This window comes from Aspergillus nomiae (assembly GCF_001204775.2).
Source record: "Aspergillus nomiae NRRL 13137 chromosome Unknown contig00159, whole genome shotgun sequence".
Classification (NCBI taxonomy): domain Eukaryota; kingdom Fungi; phylum Ascomycota; class Eurotiomycetes; order Eurotiales; family Aspergillaceae; genus Aspergillus; species Aspergillus nomiae.
Window position 1 is genome coordinate 39,634 of NW_015378214.1, and position 24,021 is coordinate 63,654.

The 24,021-nt window shown below is 49.8% G+C and overlaps 7 protein-coding genes across 7 annotated transcripts; 4 read left to right on the forward strand and 3 right to left on the reverse strand.

The window, feature by feature from the left end:
- ANOM_007498 (DUF1993 domain-containing protein) lies at positions 1-513 on the forward strand (the record flags this gene model as incomplete). Its single annotated transcript, XM_015552754.1, has 1 exon — positions 1-513. The coding sequence occupies one exon, from the start codon at positions 1-3 to the stop codon at positions 511-513; it is 513 nt and encodes a 170-aa protein (XP_015406324.1).
- A 737-nt stretch (positions 514-1,250) lies between these two features.
- ANOM_007499 (putative metallo-beta-lactamase domain protein) lies at positions 1,251-2,339 on the forward strand (the record flags this gene model as incomplete). Its single annotated transcript, XM_015552755.1, has 3 exons — positions 1,251-1,366; positions 1,514-2,087; positions 2,145-2,339. The coding sequence occupies 3 exons, from the start codon at positions 1,251-1,253 to the stop codon at positions 2,337-2,339; spliced, it is 885 nt and encodes a 294-aa protein (XP_015406323.1).
- Positions 2,340-2,745: 406 nt separating this feature from the next.
- ANOM_007500 (uncharacterized protein) lies at positions 2,746-4,481 on the reverse strand (the record flags this gene model as incomplete). Its single annotated transcript, XM_015552756.1, has 2 exons — positions 2,746-3,314; positions 3,647-4,481. The coding sequence occupies 2 exons, from the start codon at positions 4,479-4,481 to the stop codon at positions 2,746-2,748; spliced, it is 1,404 nt and encodes a 467-aa protein (XP_015406308.1).
- A 682-nt stretch (positions 4,482-5,163) lies between these two features.
- On the reverse strand, positions 5,164-10,187 carry ANOM_007501 (uncharacterized protein; the record flags this gene model as incomplete). Its single annotated transcript, XM_015552757.1, has 3 exons — positions 5,164-5,414; positions 5,473-6,885; positions 6,942-10,187. Coding segments are annotated over 3 exons (4,821 nt in total), but the record flags the coding sequence as incomplete, so codon positions are not given.
- A 2,867-nt stretch (positions 10,188-13,054) lies between these two features.
- has1 (ATP-dependent RNA helicase HAS1) lies at positions 13,055-15,145 on the reverse strand (the record flags this gene model as incomplete). Its single annotated transcript, XM_015552758.1, has 6 exons — positions 13,055-13,291; positions 13,351-13,611; positions 13,674-13,805; positions 13,862-14,208; positions 14,267-14,509; positions 14,575-15,145. 6 exons carry the CDS (start codon positions 15,143-15,145, stop codon positions 13,055-13,057), a joined length of 1,791 nt encoding a protein of 596 aa, XP_015406306.1.
- A 724-nt stretch (positions 15,146-15,869) lies between these two features.
- On the forward strand, positions 15,870-17,824 carry ANOM_007503 (flavin-containing monooxygenase; the record flags this gene model as incomplete). The annotated part of the gene is made up of 6 exons (XM_015552759.1): positions 15,870-16,056; positions 16,110-16,128; positions 16,177-16,551; positions 16,605-16,640; positions 16,689-16,995; positions 17,045-17,824. The coding sequence occupies 6 exons, from the start codon at positions 15,870-15,872 to the stop codon at positions 17,822-17,824; spliced, it is 1,704 nt and encodes a 567-aa protein (XP_015406305.1).
- A 2,133-nt stretch (positions 17,825-19,957) lies between these two features.
- On the forward strand, positions 19,958-22,907 carry ANOM_007504 (transient receptor potential ion channel family protein; the record flags this gene model as incomplete). Its single annotated transcript, XM_015552760.1, has 2 exons — positions 19,958-21,014; positions 21,070-22,907. The coding sequence occupies exons 1-2, from the start codon at positions 20,642-20,644 to the stop codon at positions 22,905-22,907; spliced, it is 2,211 nt and encodes a 736-aa protein (XP_015406309.1). The 5' UTR covers positions 19,958-20,641.
- Positions 22,908-24,021: the final 1,114 nt, after the last annotated feature.

The window sequence follows — 24,021 nt, forward strand, 5'->3', positions numbered from 1 at the left end:
ATGGCGCACACCTTCTACGACGGAACCATCCCGGTAGTCCAATCCATCCTCACAACCCTATCCCACATCCTACAGCAAGCCTCGCAACAGCCCAATGCCGCCGCCCTCCTCTCCGCCCGTCTCCACGAGGACATGTACCCTCTAACCGACCAAGTGCGCATCACGACCCAGTTCGCCGCGAACCTGGTCGCCAGACTGACCGGCCAGTCGCCGGTGTCGTTCGACGGCTGTCCCGCGACATATGCCGAGTGCCACGGGCGCATTGAGACGGTGCTGAAGGCGCTCCAGCAGGCCGATAAGGACGTCGTCAACCGGCACGCCGACGTCGTGGCGTCCACTCCCATGGGCCCCGAGAAGGCGGTCGACATGCCCGCCGCCGCGTATGCTCATACCGTTGCCTTGCCCAATATCTATTTCCATCTTACGACTGCGTATGCCATCCTGAGGAAGGAGGGCGTGCCGCTGGGGAAGCGGGATTATTATGTGGGGTTTTTCCCGGGGGTTAGAGGGTGAGACTTTGGGTTTATTTTATGGATATAGATGGCCATAGCTGTGGGGTTGTAGTTGAGTACTCTCTCCAGGATGTTATGTGTCAGTGGTGACACACTTCAGCCTTTATACTAGTTCACACTTTTTATCTATTATCCACGGAGAAATCAACAATTGTCAATCTCAAGAGGTAGACCTACATGTCATCCCGAGATCTAGAAGCAGTTATTTCAGCACCAGTTCCACACATTCTATATCCAGAGGGACGTGAGAATAAGTCGTTCTGACTATATTCAATTCCCGACTAACCGTGCCCTAAACAAGCAGAACACGAGAGCGGTTGATACTATGTACATATCACTTTGAACGTGATTACCTCGGAAAACACGAGGTTAAAATGAAAGACAAAAATAGATTTAATAGGGTATACTAGTACCAAGTCCCATTCTATGTAGAGACACATGTAACCCTACCCTACCTAAGTTACCATCACAATAATCCCACCAACCCACTACAACACCAATAAACCTCACCAAACAAGACAAAACAGCCTAACCTGCATTAGTAACAAGATAAAGTCCCAACTAGTAACTAGCAGTGGTAGCAGCAAATGACGTAGCCCCCGTATATCCCATCCATGGTACATGTGACGCCTCCCCCGCACTGCCAATGGAAGTACACCCACGTATTTAATCCCCTCACCAGCACTGATGTACTACTAGTAGTTACCTCCCCAACAGTTACGACTCCATTCCTCAAAGATGTCCGACTCGCTAGATCTAGCCATCTGCTCAACCTGTGGAACGCAGTATCCTACAACATGCGAATCGTCGTGTAAGATCTGTGACGATCCGAGGCAGTTCATTCCTGCGACTGGGTAAATCTACATCCCCTCTCTTCTTATCTTCAATTATAACCCAGGGATATCTTGAGAGAAGAAGGAAGGTACCGATTGTACCGATACATTAGTACTGTATATATGTGCAAGGAAAAATAATACTGACTATAATATATCCCTCCCAAGACAATCCTGGACAACACTCCGCGCTCTCCAAAGCTCCACAACATATCATAATGAATTCATCCCTGATTCAGTTCACAAGGATTTAATCTCCATTCACACCGTCCCGAGAGTGGCCATCGGTCAGCGCGCCTTACTATGTCGCACGCCTACTGGGAATCTCCTCTGGGATTGCATCACCTATATCGATGACGAGACCGTCGCCAAGATCAACGAGCTGGGCGGGTTGAAAGGTATAGTTATCTCGCATCCGCATTTCTACACGACGCACCTCCACTGGGCGGAGGTCTTTGACTGTCCTGTTTACTTGGCTCGGGAGGATCGAGAGTGGGTGGTGCGCACGGGCGAGAGGCAGGTTCTTTGGGATTCGTCACGGTTGTCGGTTTCGGGGATGGATGCGGATTTGGTGGCTGTGAAGACCGGGGGGCATTTTCCTGGGAGTTCGGTGCTTTGGTGGAGGTCCTTGAGGGTGTTGTTGGTTGCGGATTCGATCGGGGTGGTGCCGAGTGGGATTTATCATGTTGGGAGGTTGCCGGGGACTGTGTCGTTTACTTTTATGTGGTCGTATCCTAATATGGTCTGTCCTTTCTTACTTTTCTTATCTCTTTTGTTTTATGTTGGCTGACCGACACAGATACCTCTACCGCCGGATGATGTGCATCACATCTGGAAGGCCGTCAAGGATGTGGATTTTGACGATATCCGTGGCGGCTTCATGGGAACGGATGTAACCGGCAATTGTAGACAGCGTGTGCTAGAGAGTGCTAAGATCTTTGTCAAGTCCATGGGATATTTCGACCATGCAATTCACGAGGAACAATGTCTTTAACGCGAGCCCTATGTATATGGAAAACAAGTACAGCCTGGTAGAATGAACAGACCCACGGCCAGTCTTCATCAATGGGTTAACAATAAAGACCGTTCAGCCAAAGCACCAACTCAGATACTCAAAGCATCGCTAAGAATGATCCACTACGACAGGTCCGAAAACGGCCGCACAGAAGTCGCACTCCGCCCTCTTGTACAGAGGGGTGTCATGGACAAAGTATTCCCATACGACCCTTCACTGATAGAAAATCTTCCCGGATAACTCTCCGTCGACCGAGAAGGTCTTGATACCACCTCCATTTTCAGGGTCCCATGCGAGTCGTTCGCCAGGGCCGACCCAACAGACCACAGCCGACTGATAGGACTCAAGCGCGGTCTCTCAGCCCGGAACGTAGCATACTCTGGGTTCAAAGTAGATACGCTGTCCTGATCCACAGTATGAGTGACAGACAAGAGACTTTGTTCTTCTTCGTTGGCGCAGAGTAGCCTGCTGCTTGGCTTGCTGATCCTGGGAGTTGAGGGCTGGGAGGAAACGGTTCCACGCCGCGGCTTGACCCACGCTGCCACAGACGGAATCCAGTGGGTATACCGGGTGAGGTATGAATAAGAGGGCTCTGCACGTCAGACGATGTCCGGATCTCATCGGCAGGGCCGTCGACTGCTGGCAAATGTGCTATCTCGATTGTATCCCGAATGGTGGGCGAGCGGAAGACACCCTCGGGCATGATGGATAAGAAAATATCAATGATCAGTTGCTCTCGGCGAACGATAGCTCGAGTGACTGGGCTTTTCAGTGGTCGTCTTCGGCTCTTGTCCAGGCGAAATAGGAATGCGATAGCGTGGAGAAGCTTCAGGGTTATGAGGGCTCCCAGAAGAGAGAGGACCTCACCGGTGCTGATGATGATGGGGTTGTTGGAGGGAAGAGCAGACTCTTCGTCGGTGTGGGTTGCCATGAGAGCTGATGGCGTAGCCTTTGCTGGAAATGAGTGTATATATCAGAAAGGATGTCAGATAGGCTGATAGTTCTTGTCAAGAGAACAAAAGGTGGGCTTGAGATATGAGAGCGTTCATGAGTATGAGGAATTGCCCGTTCACGGAATAAGGAAAGAGCAACGGGGGACAACACAGACACTTCCCTACTGCTTACAGCCTCTACGGTTTTGTAGTAGAGTAGCATTCACTTTCTAGAAGCGAAGTATTAAGTCTGTTAATGAAATGACCGTAACTTCTATAATCGAATCACCAGGTGCGGCAGGAGAGACGTGAAGGTCCTGGTCCTGCATACATAGAGACGTGGTCCATTCCTACTGCCGAAGACAAACAGATATATAAAATCCTCAACATCAGCGCGGTAAAATCTCCGAAGCGACCAGCATCCAATCCTCCCCCGGCCCTTCATTAGCCAAAGCGCCACCCGGCGTCCACTGCAGAAAAGGATCCTGTTCCTGAGATGGCGTAGTAACACTAACCCCCCTTCCCTAAAATCACAGAAGAAGAACTTCAAAGGATCTATCACGTTACCGCCTAAGGGGCATATCAAACGGTGTCGGTTGTCTGAGGAAAGGGACACAGACCGGTGTGTGTTACCCCTTTCCATCAACGTGAGCTGTAAAATGTCTCTGCCGACTAGGACCAGAGATTCAACGCGCCTAGGGCACAATTGGAGGCAGAATTTCGAACGGTACCTTGTTGAAACCTTCACTTCAACTTTATCGGGACGCACAAACCACCAATCTGGTGCATTTCGGTTGCGGATGTAGTAGCATCGATTGTTGACGTGGCCAGAAGCATTGTCGTCTGGAGGATTGGTCGGGTTGATAGCTATCTGGTTGGTAAGGGGGCCGATGAAGAGTTTCCCTCTCAGCCAATTTTGAGCTTGCTCTGGGATGTCCCGGTTCGTGCCCTGGTGGATTTCGGTGATGAGATTGGTCAATAACATGGCGGTATTCTCGTGGGTTGACTGGATAGACCAGAACGTGGGGGTGTAGATTGTTTGAAGTGGAGTAAATCCCAACGCCGTTATGGCAGTGTGCTCTTGCAGTTGTCGGAAGAAATAGTCGGCAGTCTCCCGGCTAAGGGTGGTGAGGACATATAGGCTGCTACTGAGAGCACCTCTCACTACTATCTGGACATAGTATGGCATCTTGAGTCTCCCAGGCGTGGGATGATAGAGCAATGACAAGTAACTAGTGATGGATAGTGAGAAATATCTGGTAACGACTGTGTTAAACGAAATAGATAGTGAGTATAAAGCGGGCATGGTACAATGCATTGAATGAACGAGAGAAGAGACTCGACTTATAAGAAGTTCTCCGTCCTCTCCACAGCCGTTCCTTCCTTCTGATATGTCCTCGCCGGAAGGAACTAGGAAGGAGACTGGGAAGGAAGCCGAGAAAGACGCCTGTATTAGTATGAGATGGACGGGCGTCGTTTCTCTAGAATGTATAGATTGGTTCATGTGATGGTCAATCCAGAATACGCCAACATATGTTCACAAGTAAAGCAAGATAGGTAATACTGGTCTGTGCCGCCATGGCGGGTGCTCACACCGTCGATTATGAATGTGCATATTGTGATCCTGAACTCTAGACTATATCAACACGAACACGATCGAGTGCTTTTGATTCGAATTATGCATGGCAAGAAGAATCATCACCAATAGCCAACAAGATATGTGGAAGAGAAGGGAATCGCTATTGGACATCGCAGGTACATGGTATTGTAAGAAAGAAAACCAAAATTTACAGCCTCATCCACCCCTTTGCCCGATAATAAACATGTTGTAAAATCAAGTCATCGTGCGTATGCAAGGACGCTAGGCATAACATACGTAGAATCATAAGAAATAGAAGTTGGTGAATAGCAGAAGTCGTTATGTCGTAAGGAAGTATTGGCATCCACTTGTCAAGCGAGACTAGTAGAGAGATTCCTCGTCGACCTGATCGGGGCTTGCTCGATATTGACTTCGCTTCCTTCGGCCAGGACTGCTATATTGACTGCCCGAATTCAGCGGACGAGGCCCGGTAGGTTTACGGGGAGGTGGTGTGCTGCGCGGAGACGAGCGTAATGCAGAGTTCTAATCATTCAGTCAGCTTCTCTTCAATGCTGCACACCCTCGACGAAAGTAGACTTACCCGTGAAGCAACGCGATCCACGTACGATCGCTCATCGTCCTCCTTGACCTTTGGCGGCCGCTCAGGGACCAATGGACCGTCATCCTTGATCTTTGGGGGCCTTGGTGGACCAGTCTGTCGAGAGCTGGCCTCCGAGTAGCCTGCATCCGAAATCGGGGAGAGCCGACTGGCGCCGCTGCTGTGTCGCGGATTGGGGTTTGCAGCTGACAAGCTCGGGTTCGAATTCCACTGGTCCGAGGGGGCGCCAGATGGCATCCCGTAAATCTGGGCTTGTGTTTCCAGCTGTGACTGGTATCGGCCAGTAGGCCCCTGACGAGGCTGAGGATGTTGAAGATCCAGACTATCTCGGTGAGCTCTGTATTTCGGAGCTTCCGAAACTTGGGAAGGAACCAAAGGCGATGGCGGGCGGTTCTCCTGCTGTCGGTCATCTAGGGTGTAGGTCGACCGCAGTCTGTCGTCGCCTTGGGGATCGTACCAGTCAGCGGCCTTGTACGGTCCCTGGATATCGGACCCTGAGCGCGAAGCATCGAAAGACGGGCGCTCCTTGCGGGCTGGCTGGATGCTATTGCGGATATTGTCTCCCATGGAAGACGCTGTGGTTTTGGACCAACGGGAAATCTTGGGGAAGAACGAGGAGCTGCTTGACTTGTGCTTCTTGGCTTTCTCATTCGTCTTCGGGGACGTTTCATTACTGAGAGCGCCAGAGGCCATGGGTGCCCGAGGTGGCGTGGAGGCCGAGGAGGGTCCAGCCCTGTCCTGTCGGCCGTTTGTGCTGTCGAACGATGCCGGGTTCGGGCCCAAGAATTCTCCACGCTCATTGATTTCCATCTCCTCATCGGCTTCTGGAACAGTGCTGACACGATGCTCAGAATCTCTCCGCAATCCATTACCACGTGATTCCGGCATTGGCCGAGAAGAAGTGGATAGCAAGTATCCGGAATGGTCGGGAGAAGAAGTTCCAGCATGTCCTTCGGGCTCGTAGCCTTCTGGATCTACACTAGCAGAGCGAGGCCCGCTGCGGCCCAGCCTCTCGTCTTGACCATCGCGGAGTGCTTCAACCTCATCGAGCAGCTGCTCCAGCATGTCCTCAATCCTGGACAGGTCGTTGGAAGACTTGAGACTGAGTCCTTTAAGTGCACGCTTGAAAACGTTCTTACGCTTGGAGCGTAGGTCTTCTTCGTCTGCAGAAGACTGGCGGGCACCTCTGGTGCTGGCCGGCAATGGGCGAGGGCCTCCGAGAGCTCTGTACGTTCGGTCGTGCTGCTTGTCACTTGCCTCCATGAGCATCCCGTCCTGCTGAGCAATGAACTTCTTCATTTCCTCGAAAGAGTTACGCATCTCCGCTGCGCTTCTAACAAGGGTAACCAAAATCTCCGTATCGCGAGCATTTCGCTGGGCGTCGCGCACGGTGAGCTGTGTACAAGTCAGCATCAGTTCGCACAATTTACATTCTGTATCGGAATACTTACGTGGTCCATGAGTGCGACAATATCTTTGGACTGGATACGGTCAATGCCCCTCCCAGTTGCACTATCGTACAGAGGCGAGCCGACACCCTGGGAGTAGCCACTGAGTTGCCGTTGGTGACCAGGCATGAACTGATCATCAGCTCCAGTAGGACTGTCAAAGAGACCCATACCGTTGGTGTCCATACCGCCAAAGCCCTTGTCCAAAGGCTCTGGGGTATCGACACCCGGCGAGAGAGGGTTTGGGGCGGACACATAGCCTTCATCTTTACCTGGCGGCGTGCCGAACAACGGCCCTCTTGAGTACTGATGATCAAGGTAGTCATCGGGATTGTAGTCGTTTGTTTCATAGTAGTCATGACCGTAATCGGGTTGGTCATCCAACTCCAGGCCTTTATTGCCAGCGGAACCAGCATTGTCGAACATAGGCGACTGGCCACGGTTATCCGGCGTCTGCTCATATGCCCAGCTACTTCCATGCATGCCTCCTCCGATTGGCCCTTGGATGATAGATGGATTCGTATTGATCTCCGATTCAGAATCTGGGCTTCGGTCGACGTCTGGACTGGGGCTCTCATGGTCATGGATGTCTTCCGAAAACATGTGTGTCGGGTCGGTTTGGTCTTCCAATGACTGTGTAACGCTCTGGGGAGGCGACGTGGCTCCCATTCGTCGGGGGAAAGAGGTCGCGTCTGGACTGGAGGCGTCTTGACGTTGTTTCAAAGGGCTTCCTTGGCGGGATCCGTGAGGAGTCTGGTTTGTCCTTTCCCCTAGCTTAGGAGTTTGACCTTCCAAACGCCGAGAGAGGTCCGTCTGCGAGCGATTTGTTGCAGATTGATTGGACTTCGTGTCCATAATTGACGGATCAAGAAGAGAGGCCACGGCGGATTCGACTGCTATGGGATGGATAACCTGAGGGTTGGCACCGATGCCTGCAACGGGCTGACCTTGGTTTACTTTTTCCATGTAGCTCACCTCACTCTCGTCCGCAAAGCCGGTCATCCTTTTGGGGTCAGTACTTGCGGTCTCCGTCATCGATCGTGGTGACATGGCGGGGGATTCTTCATACCCAAGTTCAGCCCCATACTTGTTGTTATTTCGTAGGATCTCTTTTTGGCCGGCAAGATTGATACCGTGAGGTCGTGAAGACCTTGCAAGGTTGGTACTTGGGGCAGATGAAAGCGAATCTATGGAGAGGCGTTGCTCCATCTCTTTCTCAGTTCCAGAGAATTCATGCTCAATTGGTTGGGTTGAATCCTGTTTAATGTGGGACTCGCTCTGGTTGCTAGCCACGCTCTGGATGGGGCTGAGGGTGCGCCGACGGTCAGTGAATTTAGAGCCGTGACGCCCGTACTGTTCATCTAGGAGGTTGGCCGCTGCGGCAGCTGCAATAGCTCCAGCGGCAGCGTCACCTACAGGTGAAAGGCTCCGTTCGCGATCTTCTTCTTCGGGATAATCGTGGAGCGACAGGTCGTGGCTAGAGAAGTTGCTATGCTTAAGGTCATATCGTGAATCCAGCAATTCTCGATGCGGACTATGGCCCTCGTGGATTTCGGAGGTCTCACGGGAACCATAGGGCTCTGCGGTCTGTTCGGAAAGAAGCGAGTCTCGGGTCATGTCGGACTCAATCGCGCTGCGCAGCGGCATGGGTGCCACGTTGTGTTTCTGGAAGACCAATTCGGTATCGTTGAAACTGCCACTCCTCGGGCCACTTGGCCTTCGTCGTTCAGTTTTGTCGATGCTGGAACGAGAATCATGGTGCTTAAGCGCGGCTGCGGTCAGAGCTGACCCAACTCTGGCGGCCTTTTCGGCATCCCGCAACCCCTTGCTCTTTTGCCGACGTAGCTTCTCCTGTTCTGTCAGTTCTGGCCGAAGGCCCCATTTGACGTAGCTTGCTTCGGACGGTGAGTCGCTGCCCTTGCTGGGCCTGCGCTCTTGTTGCGTGGGAGCCGGCTCGCCGGAAAGGACTATGCCCTCGTCCTGGTCATCCTTATTCAGGACGACGGTAGGCCACGTCACATCAGGAGCGCTGGCATGCTTCGAGAGGCGTCTTCTGAGTTCGTCTCGCGATGGGGTGCTCGCGGACGAGTGTGATGCATTCATGTCACGTTCAAATTTGGACGTATTGGTCATCACCTTTTGGTCCTTTTTGAGCTCTTTTAGCTCGGGCAATATCAACCGACGGATGGCATCTTCAACGGTTTCGAGAAGCTTTGGGTTGTTGATTGAGGACTTGGAGGTGCCAGACCGGAAGGAATACTGATCGCCAGACTTACGATGGGCGGACAGCGCCGACGTGCTGAGCAAACTCGGATTCGGACTCATGTCTTCGTCCGGATACGCCGACAAGCGAGATCGGGACTTGGACTCTGGTTCGTGGAAGTCGACAAGGTCTCCCTTGTTCTGTTGGCCTTTGGAAGTCTCACGAGGATCGTTACTCAGTTTCTCTGCGACTCGATGAGCGATGCGTTCCGTACTCAGACTGCGGCTTCTTTGTCGCCTAGGTGTTTGGAGGTAGTCTTTGTATTCCGGACTGTGCTCGCGTTCCCGCGATGAACTTTGGCTGCGTTTTCGTCGTATACCAGAAGAGGAGGCTTCTAGCATGCTATCTGCGGGCATCGACGAGATGTCCGAGGTTGGTTGGAAGTACCTTGCGTCGCTAGACAGCTCACTGCTCTGGTCGCGATTCACAAGCTCGATTTCCACGGGTGTATGACCAGAGGGCTGCTGGTTCTCATCGGTACCTGAGTTGAAAGAGCAGATACTATAATCATCACTTGACTTGTTGTTGTTCTTGGATGGCGAGCTAAAAGAGATCCGGCGCGAGTAGATGGGTTTGCGGTTCCCGTTCGATTCAGTAATCTGGATATGATCCTTTGAATCCTTGCGCTTCCGGGAGTTTGAAGGAGTGACTCGAACTCGGACACTGGGTCGGGAGACCAAGGAGCCAGAACCCTTCCCGCCCTCGAAATATTCGATGAGCAGGGAGGTCTGGGAGTGCTGCGCTGACCGGGACAGCTTGGATTCGTCCCCGTGGGTACGGTTTTTGCGCCGAGTGGAGATAGTTACGGGACTGCCGTCGTCCGGTATGGAGTATGACGATTTGTCTGTGCGTCGAGATACGTCAGTTGCCAAATCAGTCCCTGTTACGCTACCTCCAGTGGTGGTAGTGTCGACAATAGATTCAGTGGGTGCAGGTAAGATCGGTCTGCGGGTGTCGACACCATGGTGGAGGAATAAGGAGACTCTCCTTTCAACCAGACCCGACCATTACCCCTGGCAAGTTAATTTCGTCCACTAATTTTTTTTTTCTTTTTGCTTTTGCTTTTTTGATTTCCTTTTCGGGGAGTGGGACCTTGTTTTCTTTCAGGGGGCAGGAAGCGTGCAAGGGAATAGAGGCTGGTAGAGTGACAAGCAATCTGGGAGGGAATCCACGCTGCTTGCGGACTGAAGGTCACTACAGATTGGACAGGCAGTGGTGGTGATGGTGTTGGTGTTGGGCAAGAGTGGGTGGGGAAGGTATGATCGTGGGTCGGAGAGGAGGTGAGGAGGATGTAGAGGATCTGATATCACACAGGAGAAAGGAAATTAAGCGTACCAGCGCAGTAATTAGAAGCAATGTAGCATGTATGGGAGGGGGGAAGAGACAAGACCAGTGAGGAGGAATCAAGAACAAAAGAGGAAGAGAATGTGGTGGGAGGGAAAGGTAAAAGCCGTTAGAATTGAGCGGCTGATCCCTCACTTGGGCGTAGATGAGGATGAGCGATAACAGCTGCAAGAATCGGTGTAGAAAGGCAATAAATTAATTTGGGCCCGTCGGGAATTTTAGAGGCACATGCCTAACATGCTATACCGCCAAATAGAAAACTCATTGGATGTAAAGTCGCAAGTAAGGATGGGAGGGAAAATTAAGACCAAAAGAAAAAAACAAAAAGAAAATTCAAAAGCCAGACGGTGGGATACTGGCCACCATCGGCAAAGACAACAATAATTGCTGAGCGGTGGGAATAATGGCGGTCCTGGGAAAAATGGAAAAAAGGCGAAGGCTGGTTCGGAGGGGTATAAAGACAGTGAATGAACGTGGATAATAATAATAGCTTGATGGATCGATGGACAGTTGGCGAACTAAAAGATGGTTTAGCGGCGGACAACAAAACAGCCCCATCTGACAAGGAAAAGATCGTTTCCCAGCCTTGCCTTTTATTTATTATTATTACTATTCTTTATTATTTATTATTTATTTTTTTTCTCATTTTAGTTTTTCCAGTCCTTCCCTTTTATTTGTTCGAATCTTCCCTCGTTTGCAACTCGATCAACCATTCTTAATGGTTGGAAGTTGAAAATCACGCTGTGGTCGAAATCGGGGTTCTCGCCCAATGATCCCCATGGCAAGACGGCCCCAGATACTACTGTGTAAATAGTACATATACGTGGATGGCCTCTCCCTACAACCTTGACATTGCAAGTAACCTTGATTGGACTCTTAATCGTGAACCCCTCCGTCACTTGGGCTTTCAAAGTTCATATAAAAATCCCAAAAAACCTTCTTTCCCGCTTCGCTTTGCCTTCCATTCCTTCTTAGCATTCTTCTATCACGAAGGCGTTCATTCCACCGAGAAGGCGGCCATGTCTCAACGTGGTGTGACCGGAATGTGATCTGTCCTCTGTGGGAATTGACTCTGCCTGTCGGACGGTCCCCAAGAGCCCTACCAATGGCCCTATGACCGTTGCACAGGTGTGTCGGGACTTCTTGGTTTCCAACATGAAGATGAAACGAAGACTGGCAGCGAGCAAGACCGCTTCCCCGTAGGTATGAAGTGGCATCGAGGAAAGCACCGATGAAACGCCTCTTATGCCGTCAATTGGGGCCCTCTCTCGACGTAGATAGACGCTGATCCAGGAACGAAGAATGCAGCCTAATAAGCAGCAGCATCATTTTGCAACCCTATGAATGAAAGAATCACAGCATTGACGGGATCATCCCCAAAAGTGGAGAGAGTGAGAGTCAACCTAGGCAGACCCGCCACGAGCATTGATACCCACCCTGACAGACGCTCCGTCCAGTCTCTCGGGCGACCCTCCCTCCTCCACTTCCATTGGCCCTGCCGCTGCCAACTCATCACATTATCCCTTCCTTGTGACAAAAAGTCCATCATCCCATGTCACTGATTGGTCGCAATGAGAATACAGTCGTGCCTAAGGCACCGTGCCTTATTACTTTCTCTTCTCAATCCAATCGAGCATTGAAACACGATTGTCCGAGATCCTTTCCCCAAAGTTACTAACCGTTAGTTTAATCCATTCGTTTTCGCCCGACAAAAACTTTGCTTGGTGGGCGATCAACCTCCCCAGCCACCAGCCCAGCCACCCGGCCCTTGCTCGGTTCGCCACGAATCGACTAGTAGGTAGTATTCGTTCGTTCATCGAATCAACCTTTCCAGGCCGCGCGGGTGCCTGCCATTACCCGAGGATTATAGTAGTATATTTATGTGCTCCGTATGTTGTCTGCTTACGCGAACCGTGGAACGGAAACCCTCTGTATCCTTGGTTCCGCTGACCCTTATCTGAACCGTCCCCTCGTTATTTAACCGGAACTCGGTCGCCGGGGGTAGGTTGTATAGAATGTAGGTGCTATCTAAATGCTACTGCTCCAATGTGGTTACTGCAACGCTCTGAACTAGGAACGCCGGTTTTTCTCGTGTCTTTCGTTTTCATGACCCGACGATCGTACCAAATGTGCAGGGTATGTTCGTAGACAAAATAAACCGCAGACTCCCCTGGCTGCGGGGGACGTCGTATCCGGAGATGACACCCTTGCAAGAAAAAAAAGTACAGAAATAGATGGCTGCACCTGCGGTCGCATTACCAACTGTACTACCTTAGGCATCATGGATGACCTACATGACCCAGACAAGGGATCGAACAAGGGTTGAATGCTGTGATTTTTGGTATTCCTTGAAGACGTATCTAGATACAATTCCATAGCTGGTGTACGGAGGCAAGTAAAATAGGATATGCCATGATAATAATATAGAACAAAAAAGATCCAGGTTAAACTCCAGGCCAACGGACAAAAAACATGCAAGACAATTGCTTTTTCCCTCTACTAGATCGAATCAGTCATCATTATGCTTGCGCTTGAACTTCGAGCCGGGCTGGCTGCCGTAGTTCCGTCGGCCCTGTGGTTGTTTGTCTTTCAGGCTGGAACCGAGCTGGATATCGATGCGGGGAGGCGTCGAGAAGCCGAAGCCCTTGGACACCTTAACCAGGTCGAGCTTGTGCACGTCGAAGACGGACCGGAGAGAATGGGAGGCATATGCCTGAAGGTAGGAGCGGTAACCTTCCTTGGCGGACTGTTTGCGGATGCATGAGTATAAGAACAGGAGACAATGTTTGAATGAGGGAAGCTTACCTTGTTCAAATAGTAGTTCTGGCCAATGAGCTTCTCCAGTTGAGACTGAACATTGACAATCTTCTGAGCCGGGAAGTCAAACTCCACGACGGGTACTCGAGCCTCCTTCAGATGCTTCAGGAACCCTACTTCAGAGGGTTGCAAGAACATCAGACTGCGGCCCTTTCCGTTAGATCCACGGGCTGTACGACCAACACGGTGAATGTAGTCACGAGGGTCATCTGGGGGGTCGAACTGGATAATCCAGTCCACGGCGGGAATCTTGAGCAAGTTAGACAGGTGTAACAGAGACAGACATAAGGGCAGGGAGGCACTTGACATACATCTAAGCCTCGGGCGGCAACGTCAGTACAGATCAGAGTTCCCTGCTTAGCATTGCAGAACTCGAAGAATGTGTTGGTCCGCTTCTGCTGCTTCTGCTTTCCGTGCAGGTCAAGCACAGGGAGATCGATATACTATAGTTCCGTGGCGTTAGCTACGAACCTTAGCTCACAATATTGGATATACTTACGTTGAGTAATTCACCGTAGTACTTGACAGAGTTGCAGCTGCTCAGGAAAACGATGATCTTCTTCTTAAGGTTGCGCTTGAGGAAAGAGAACAGGAGCAAGAAACGCTTGTCAGCTTCACAGATGACATAGCCTTGCTCCAGTCCCTCAACGGTACTGTGCTCCTTGCGATGGTCGACGTTGATGTAGAGAGGGCCAGGTCTGAGAGAGATTCGAGCCAAATCTTCAACCTTGGTAGTCTGCGTCGCGGAGAACAGCATGGTTTGTCTGTTCTCAGAAGGAAGGATCTTGGCAATTTGGCGCATTTCATCCTCGAAACCGACTTCCAGGATACGGTCCGCCTCGTCAACTGTCAACAGTCAGTCATTCCATTCATCCACTCACAATGCCAGAAAGGGCTGTCATACTGATAAGTGTGCGCAAGTTCTTGAACACGAATCCTTGCGTATTCTGAAGATGATCGAGCAGACGTCCAGGTGTTGCCACGAGAAGGTTAACACCCTTCATGAGCTTCTCCGCCTCGGCTCTCCTGTTTGCACCTCCGATGACAATACCGTAGGTCTGGCTGTGATGCGCCAAGAGTTCCCTAACTTGACCGAAAATCTGAAGTGCAAGCTCGCGAGTTGGACTGACAATAATGGCACCAGTACCTAACCAAAACACACACAAATTAGTATACAAACTGTGGAACCACATGAGAATGCGCAGTACATACCGTTTCTCGGCTTGAATCGTAGAGCGCTAAGCATTTCAATGGCAGGAATCAAGAAGGACAAGGTCTTTCCGGAACCAGTCTTTGCAGCACCGAGGACATCGCGACCAGCAAGCAGAGGAGGAATTGTACGCCGTTGGACTTCCGTCATCGTCTCGAATCCCATTCCCTCGATACCCTTCATAGTCTTCTCTGACAATCCCAGCTCCGTGAACTTCACCGGGTCGCCATCCTGCTGGGGCAGACGGATTGTATCCGCAGAAGGCAGATCCTCACCGTCGACGGCGGGTGTCTCTTCAGCATCGCTCTTCTCCTCTTCATTGTCAGAGGCCTCCTGCTCAGATTCCTCCGCATCTTTCTTCTCGTCATCACTAGACATGTGTTCGACCTTCTGCTTTTTGGACTTTTCTTTCTTCGCCTTCTTCTTATCGACGGTAACTTCCTCCTTTGCGGGAGAATCGGTCACGGCTTCAGTTGTAGCCGGGGCAGCAGCCTCTTCCTTGCGCGCATTTCCACCATGCTTTCTCTTGCGCTTCTTCGAGATAGATTGAGCGTTATCCACAGGAATCGGCATTTTGGCGTAAATTCCTCCAGGGGGGGTTTCCTGGAAAACTTGCCAAATGAAAAACGTGAGATGCGGAGCCTTTTTTTTTTTTTTCTCGGCGGAAGACAATTTTTTGCGGAGCGAAAATATTGCCTGGTCAAACTTCCCGCATCACGTGCTGATAGCCATTGATAGCTGGGCGGTCTGAAGATTATGAGCCACGCTACTGAGGCAGAAATTACCCCTACTTGGCAATGGCGCTATTCCGTATGAAGAAGTAGCATCATATTGCCCTGAGCAGTGGGGAACAGCATCGTGCAGATCAATGGGATTCTCCCAATTAGATTAATGAAATACCCTTTTAAGAGCTTCTATATACATATATCGTACTGATTACTTTCTATGATTTCTGACTGATTTGGAGGATCCTGAGAACTCTCATAGCTGGGCTTACCCAGGAATGAACAGCAGATTCACCAAGTTCAAAATCAAGTGTTAGTAAAGGTACTGGATAGTTAGTAACGTATACTATGCTTGATGTGCTTGCTATTAGCTTCATCTTACAATACTTCCTTGTTTATAGGGACGAAAAAACAAGAATGGAGAAGTCCTATACCAAGATATTACATCATACTGTGACCACGTGGAAGAGCGTATCTGAATACAAATAATGATGAGTAAAGGGAGTGTTTTCTCGAGATTATCGTTTCTCGTTACAAGCATCTTAGATCACAGCGATATTATATGACCAATTATGGAGAATCGTCGTGATAAGCCCATCCATGCCAATCGCATGATGCGCGTTATCTGCATCGGAGCAGGGCCGTCAGGATTATATCTTGCATATATGCTTAAGACATCATTTACGGACTATACGCTGGAAGTGTATGAGAAGAATGAAGATATCGGGGGAACTTGGTTTGAGAATCGATATCCCGGATGTGAGTATTTATCCTCGAGGAGGCAAGTAAGAAAATCTGATAACCAGGCTCAGGTACCTGTGACGTCCCATCGTGAGTGGATCATATACTTCATGGCAGAAGAGAGAACTTATTCAACAGGCACATGTACACTTACTCCTTCGAGCCTAAGTGGGACTGGTCAGCTAGTTACGCATCAGCCCCGGAGGTCCATAGCTACTTCTCTGGGTTTGCGGACAAACATGGTCTTCGCGATTTTATCAATTGCAACCATCGGGTGGTGGGTGCGAATTGGGATGATGCAAACTCACAATGGAAGGTTCGAGTTGAGAATGCCAACAAGGAAATCTTTGAGAAAAGGTGCGACTTCCTAATAAATGCCACTGGCTATTTAAACTCCCGGCGTTGGCCTTCCACACCAGGTCTTGGATCATTCAAAGGAATGCTGCTCCATACCGCAAATTGGGATGAATCTTTGTCGTTGACTGGAAAGCGGGTCGGGTTGATTGGGAATGGGTAAGGCTAGTTGCTTCTTGCTGCTCAAGACCCCAAGTTACTGAGTTTGCTAGGTCTTCCGGTATACAGTTGCTTCCTGAGCTTCAAAGGTAAGTTAGGCTATCCTTGTACGTCACATCTCTAACAGCGCCAATAAGAACTGCAGAGCATGTCATAGCCTTCATGCGCAGACCGACTTGGGTGATACCAAAATTGAGATACCAAAAACGCAGTTACACAGATGAAGAGAAGCAGACGTTTCAAGATAATCCCAGAGAACTGCTCCGGCTACGGAAAGATATCGAGGCCAACTATGCGACCTTTTTGCCCCTCTTCCTTAAAGACACGGTGCCCCAAAAAGCAGCCACCCAATGGTCGAAACAATTAATGAAAGATGCGATTGGTGATGATAGGCTTGCAGAAAAGCTGATTCCAGGACATCCACTAGGATGTCGTCGCCTTACAGTCTGATATCCTACCTCGCCAGCAGCATATCCTACTAACAGCGTTATAGCCCAGTACGGAATACCTAGGAAGCCTCCAAAAGCCCAACGTCACGCCTGTCATTGGGAATATTAAGAAGATAATACCGTCTGGCGGCATAATGCTAGACGGCAGCGAGTATGCATTTGATGTTTTGGTTTGTGCCACAGGCTTCCACACCAGCTTTCGACCCGCGTTTCCATTAATAGGTCGCGATGACACCAATCTTGCCGAAGCATGGGAAAAGGAACCTCGAAGTTACCTGGGAGTCGCGGCCCACGGTTTTCCGAACTACTTCATGTTACTTGGCCCTAACAGCCCCCTGGCCAATTCACCCGTCATCATTTGCATCGAGGCGCAGGGACACTATATCGCTAGGTTTCTCAATCGGTGGCAGAAAGAAGACATCCGCACGTTCGAGCCTAAGGTAGAAGCGGTCGATGACTTCATGGAGCAGAAGGACTTATTCATGAAGAGCACAGTCTGGGAGAGCGACTGTCGATCTTGGTTTAAAAATGCCAATACCGGTAAGGTCAGTGGACTATGGCCTGGGAGCGGACTGAGCTATATAGAAGCCCTAGCCGTTCAGCGGTTCGAGGATTTCCACGTCACATACGCGACAAAGAACCGGTTCGCCTATCTAGGGAATGGATTCAGTCAAACGCACTTACAACCTGGAAGCGACCTGGCATATTATGTGCGCCACGAGGACAATGGTGAATCGGTGTTTCCTGAGTTGATGAGTGTTGATAATGCCAAGGACACCGCCGACTCTCTGGCGGCAAAGGAAGAGATGAACTGGTTGCTCTAGCTGAGCTGTTCCCAGGGAGTCTGGTTAGGCAGTTACAATATATGTTATCCACCAGTTGGCTTATCTGAAACGAGATTCCGAGCCACTCATATAGAAGGCTAGTAATATATTTCAACTAGATTAATAGGGACTGGATATGAAACAGGACCACTAATGAGGAAAATGGTGAAGCCAGTGGTTAAGCTTGACACGCATGACAGGAAAAGTCTTCACGGTCTGGGTTCAGAAAGACCTGGTGCTAAAAATAGGAAGCGCCTGCCGCCCATGGTTGAGAAATCGTCAAGACCTTCCCTACTAATTCCTGGTCATGATTCATTCACTTTTCAAGAATTTCATGAACCAGGAAATACAGGGGAAAATACAGTGCAAACTCACCGCGTGCCCCAGGGACGCATCAGATCATGAGGATCCGATGGGGTCAAGACGTCATGACACGCATTCCGATGATGGCAGCGACAACGGTGATCAATGCTGATCACCTCAGGGATGGAGGAGGGGAACTTTCCATTCCCGGAATTTTATCTATATTCAAAAGACACTTGTGGTGATTGTTGTTCCCATTCTCATAGAATTTACAATGGATGAATTGACGCCCAAGACAATTTAATTACCGAGTTTGCCGTTCTATGAGACTTGGGAGTTATTCGAAGGGCAACCTGATTGCCCTTGTTTTTGAATGGGAGGGGCTGTGCATTGTAGACTAACGAACAGAATGCCACTTAGTCTGTAACCTTCTTGGTAATCTCAACGCTAGCCGAGTTGTGTAATTAAAGAAGAAAAAGAAAGAGGAGAAACCCGTTTGGTAGAGCAAACGAACACGGAGCACGGCGACAAGAACTGCGGAGACCCGCCTCTTGGGATTGACATACTGTTCACTACGTATATTACATAGACTGGGAGATCACCATGAGGTGTGAATGGTTGACAGTTTCGATAGAAAATAAAACCACGTTATGAGCATATAGGGTATGGAGTGCATATGCGATGGTACTTTCATTGGAGCTCTTGCAGGGCCAATAATGGCTGGTGGGTCAAGCAGTATGCACCTGTGGACATGCAGTACATCCATACATTGTGAGATATCATGTAGTCAGTTATTAATAGAAAGCCATGAAGCAGCAGTCCCCAGCCTACGAAGCGCAAAGGGTGTCAGTAGGCAGAAAGATAAGGCAAGGAATCAAAATTCAAAAAAAAAGTCGCCAAGTACTCCAGAGTCGATGTGTTCATTGACAGGATGGGGATGAACGGCGGCTATCCTCAGCATCCGAACGCAAGTAATTAGGGTAAGACGAGCGGCAAGAAGATCCACAGATCATACTACCGTGTACTCCGTAGTTGGCTTTTTTTTTCTTTACCTCTTGCGGTGTCGTATCTGGAGAGGCAACTCCACCAGATCAAGTCATGGTTGTAATCTCGCAATCCTCTGGTGTGGTCTTGGGATCATTCCCAGCCTTTTCGCAGGCGCTAACTAGGTTCTCTTGGCCGGTAGTGGTGAGCAAATCAGAGGTATGAACCGTGGGCAATGAGCATAACCATCCGCATGCGGGCCCAGAACCAACCCCCCCCTGAGAGACGCGCGTGCGCCGACTGGTACTGAGAAAACGTAAAAGTGGAAAAGAGAGCTTCCCTTTAGAGCGAAAGCCGAGTTAATTTGTAGGGAAGATGGCCAGGTTGTCGGCAGGGTGGTAGTAGGAATAGTCAATTTGGTGTTGGCATCATTCTCATTTTCTTGGTTGTTTTTTTCCAGATTTTTAGGTTTTAATTTTCTCTTTTCTTCTTTTTTCATTCCCCTCCCGGGCTTCCCCATATTTCACCCCTTCGTTTCTTTCGAGCCCAACTGGTTGATGTCAGAAGTGTTGTGCTTCCAGACACAGACACGCATACTTTAGTTTCGTTGTTGCTACTACGAGTGTGGTCAAGGGCGAGGAAAATCCATTCTTCAGACCATCGCTACGCCGCCTGTGATTGGCCCCGACGTCCTAAATCACCCCCCGTGCTGAGTCAGGGTCTCAGCGTCAGGTGTTTCACGAGCATTCCGACCGTCTCTCCTCCAACCGGGGCTCAGCGGCTTTGATTCTCTCCCCTGAAGAAATATCGTCGCCTGAAGGAGACAAGAGAGAGGCCATCTTCATCTCTTCATCTTCTTCTTTTCTCTTTTCCTTTTTTTGCTACACCTTCTCCCCTTTCGCTCGTTTCCTCCACCCCCCTCCGAATCTCTCCTCGTCAATTCGAGTGAGAACGGTCTCCTCTCCGTTTCTGGGAGACTCAGGCAACCATCCGTCTCCCCTGGTCTCGACCCCTTCAAGGCTATACTGTGTGTCGCCGTCCCGCTCGCTTTATTGTACCATTCAAACTCTCTACAACTCCCCCCCGACTATCTAACACTCGTTAACCCATTCCATTCTTTATCATTCGCTTATTTGGTGCCTTCTTTTATTTACATATTTTTTTTTCTCTCTCCTACCCTCGTCCTTCTCTTGTGCTTTTGAATGAGCAGTCGCTGTGGTCATCCATTTACCGCCCAGTGATACTTCAATGACGTGAAGTTGTAACCAATATAGGAAATATTTTACAATAATTTTTACCTTCCGCCATTTTGGATACCTCCTTCCTCGCTCTCGCTTTTAGACGACTTGGCACAAGATTACGACCCAGTGTACCGTGAGACTTCCGCATCCGGCCGGTCCCAAGCTGGTGCTCTGGAGTACCACCTATTCTATCTCGCTTCTGGTGTCACCCTATTCTCTCGCTCATAATCCATAAAAATTACATTCGCTACCTACCGGAGGAGTTGAAGTCGGTAATCCTATCACGAAAATGCGGTTCAAGGCGCTTCTGTCCACTCTTCTGCTCGCCTTTATCAGCGCACCACTAGTAGCTGCGACCAACCTGATCGAATCCAATGCGCTTAACCTATGCCAAGATAGTTCGAACTTCACAGCAACCCTTTTCAAAGTAACGTTCACGCCGAACAACAGGTCGTTGGTCTTCAGTTTCGATGGAGTCGCTGCAATCTCGGGTAAAGTCAAGGCGGAAATCGTGCTTGATGCGTATGGCTACACCGCGCTTAAAAGAGAACTCGACCCCTGCGAGATGAACATTGGGGGTCTATGCCCTATGAGTGCCGGACCTATCGATGTTCCGAAGGCTCAGATTGATGTTCCGCAAGATGTCGTAAATAGTATCCCAGGTGGGTACCAACTTTATGCTTGGGGACGGTCATTGTCGCTAACGTGATCACGTAGGCATTGCATATACGGTTCCCGATCTCGATGCTTCCGTCCGTATTTACATCAACTCCACTGATACTGGCGAAAGCATCGCGTGCGTTGAGGCTTCTTTATCAAATGGCAAGACGGTTTACCAAAAAGGAGTCGGCTGGTCAACAGCCATAATCTCTGGGTTAGGTTTAGCTGCTTCTGCTATCACTTCTGGCTTAGGACATTCAAACACCGCCGCGCACGTGGCGGCCAATGCACTGTCACTTTTCAGCTTTATGCAATCCCAGGCCATGATCGGTATGACATCTGTTCATATGCCCCCGATCGTTGAGGCGTGGACCCAAAACTTCCAGTGGAGTATGGGTATCATCCATATTGGGTTCCTGGAAAGCATTTGTACCTGGTATCAAAGATCGACGGGAGGAACGCCTTCAACAACCCTTTCCGAGCTCTCGACAACGTCTGTGCAAGTGCTCAAAAAGCGAACTCTCGACGAAGCAACGGGTTTAGTCAAGAAGGCATCAGACATATTGAAGCGTTCCGGTGCCGAATCCGAGACAGCCAACACCGAGAATCTTGTTGTCCGCGGTATTAAGCGAGTTGGTTTCAAGGCCGGGATTGAGGCGACTAATATTTTCCTGACTGGTCTTATCTTCTTCGTTTTCTTCGTGGCTGTGGTGATGATCCTCGTGTCGCTCTTCAAGGCCGGCTGTGAGGTCCTTGCTAAGAACGGCAAGATGAAGACTGATAAGTTCCAAGATTTCCGTAACGGTTGGAAGATCGTCGCCCGTGGTATTTTGTTCCGACTTACTTTGATTGGTTTCCCTCAGATGACCGTCCTCTGTTTGTGGGAATTTACCCAGCATGACTCTGCAGCTGAGGTTGTCTTGGCTGTGATCATGTTCTTTTCGATTCTCGCGGCTCTGGGGTGGGCTGCCTTCAAGGTCATCCTTCTGGCAAAGCGTTCCATTACCATGCACAAAAACCCTGCATACATCCTCTACTCTGACCCTACATGTCTGAACAAGTGGGGATTCTTGTATGTGCAATACCGCGCGACTGCATACTATTTTGTCATCCCAGTTCTAGGCTACATCCTGGTTAAAGGCATGTTTATCGGCCTGAGTCAAGAAGCGCCAGTTGTGATGACTGTTGCCTTGGTTATTCTTGAGGCCGGTATGTTGATTGCCGTCAGTGTTCTGCGGCCATGGATGGACAAGAAGACCAACATCTATAATATCTCCATCGCTGCCGTGAACTTCCTCAACGTCATCTTCCTTCTCTTCTTCTCTGAAGTTTTCAACCAACCTGGCCTGGTAACAGGTGTCATGGGTGTTGTCTTCTTCGTGATCAATGCCGTATTTGCTCTGATTCTCTTACTCCTCGTGTTGATCGCTTCCATCTATGCCATCGTGTCGAAGAACCCGGATATGCGGTACCAGCCCATGAGGGACGACCGTGGCTCTTTCATCAAGTCCCAGGGCCAGCTGACGACTGAGTTGGATGCCCTGGGTGCCGCTGCCCGCGGCGATGTCAAGACTGGATCCTACAAGTCTAGTCCATTTGATGATGACAACGGCTCCTTCTCCAGCGGCAACGGAGCCAGTATCAACCGTCAAAACCTCGATGTGCACGGCCATGATCAAGGGCCTAACAGTCGTCAAGCCCCTGTCTCTCCAGTTGATCCTTCCTTGCCACTGTTCCCCAGCGACGCTTCCGGACGACAAGAACCTCCCGGCTACGCGCGGTCAACGTCACCCGTCCCGCGGGGTTACACTGCGTCCCCACTCAATAACCCCAACGCTTATAGGCACCAGAACAACCCCAGTCCATGGCAAAGAGGAGCTGGATATGATCACTAAAGGAATACAATGAATGTTTGATCGCTTTGCTTGAGACGAATTACGGCTTAGCGCGTAAATGGAGTGGGTCATCTGCCATCCTGATTCCACTTTGCCTTGCACCAGGTGCATTTTGTTTTCGTCCCCTTCACATGTTTGCTTTTCTTTCAACCACTGTTCCTTTTCCGTATACTGTGATATACTGAAAAATTCGCTTCTTCTTTCTTCTTTTACTTCTATATAACCCCTTGCCCTCTTTTGCACCTGACCAGGATTTTCTTTCTTGTTATTACACGGCGTTCTAAAGCATTGGATTTGGAGATTTGGGACTTGGGTTTTGTGGTCAATGTGATCTATATATCTTAAGACAGGGGGCTACCTTCGGCCTGAGCCGATGTCCCTGTGTATTATTTGTGATTTCATGTATGAAAGGAAATCATAATGCTAGTGCCCACGTCTGTAGACGTATGGTATTTGAATTGCAAGTGATTTAAAGATACCCAATCGGTGGACACGTGCGTACAGAGAAGAGCTAGTCCAACCTCTCGGTGATTGACCCAAGTAGATACTAACCTGACATTGGATGCTACATATGACTTTATAAAAAGTCGTATTATATTGCCTTAGAGCATTTGTCCATCCCAGAACACAACAGTCTAACAATCAACATAACCATACTACTACAGTTTCGGATTGCTCTCTCCCAACTATTCAGTTCTCAGTAGACAAAAGTTTTTTTCAAAGAAAAACACCATATCCCGAAGTCCGCACGCCGGAAACAGAACTCTAGTAGACACACACACACACCTTTAACAAAATAAGAATATAAAAAGAGCAGCAAGGCAAGGTATAAGTTTAAATTTGCAGCATAAACCCAAACATAAAACCCCAATAGTTAAGACATTCCCATCCATCCACGAAAACGAACCCAACCAACCACACATACAAAACTCAACGAGGCTCGCCCAATCCCGGCGGCGGGCCGGGGAGACTCGCTGAGCCTGCACCCGGTGGGGCGCATACCCGCCTCTTGGCCCGGGGGACCGTTTATACCGGGAGTAGAACTGGGGCTGAAACCAGGTTGGCCGGGGACGGCACCGGGCATCGGGGGAAAGCCGGGAGCGCCGGGGGCTGG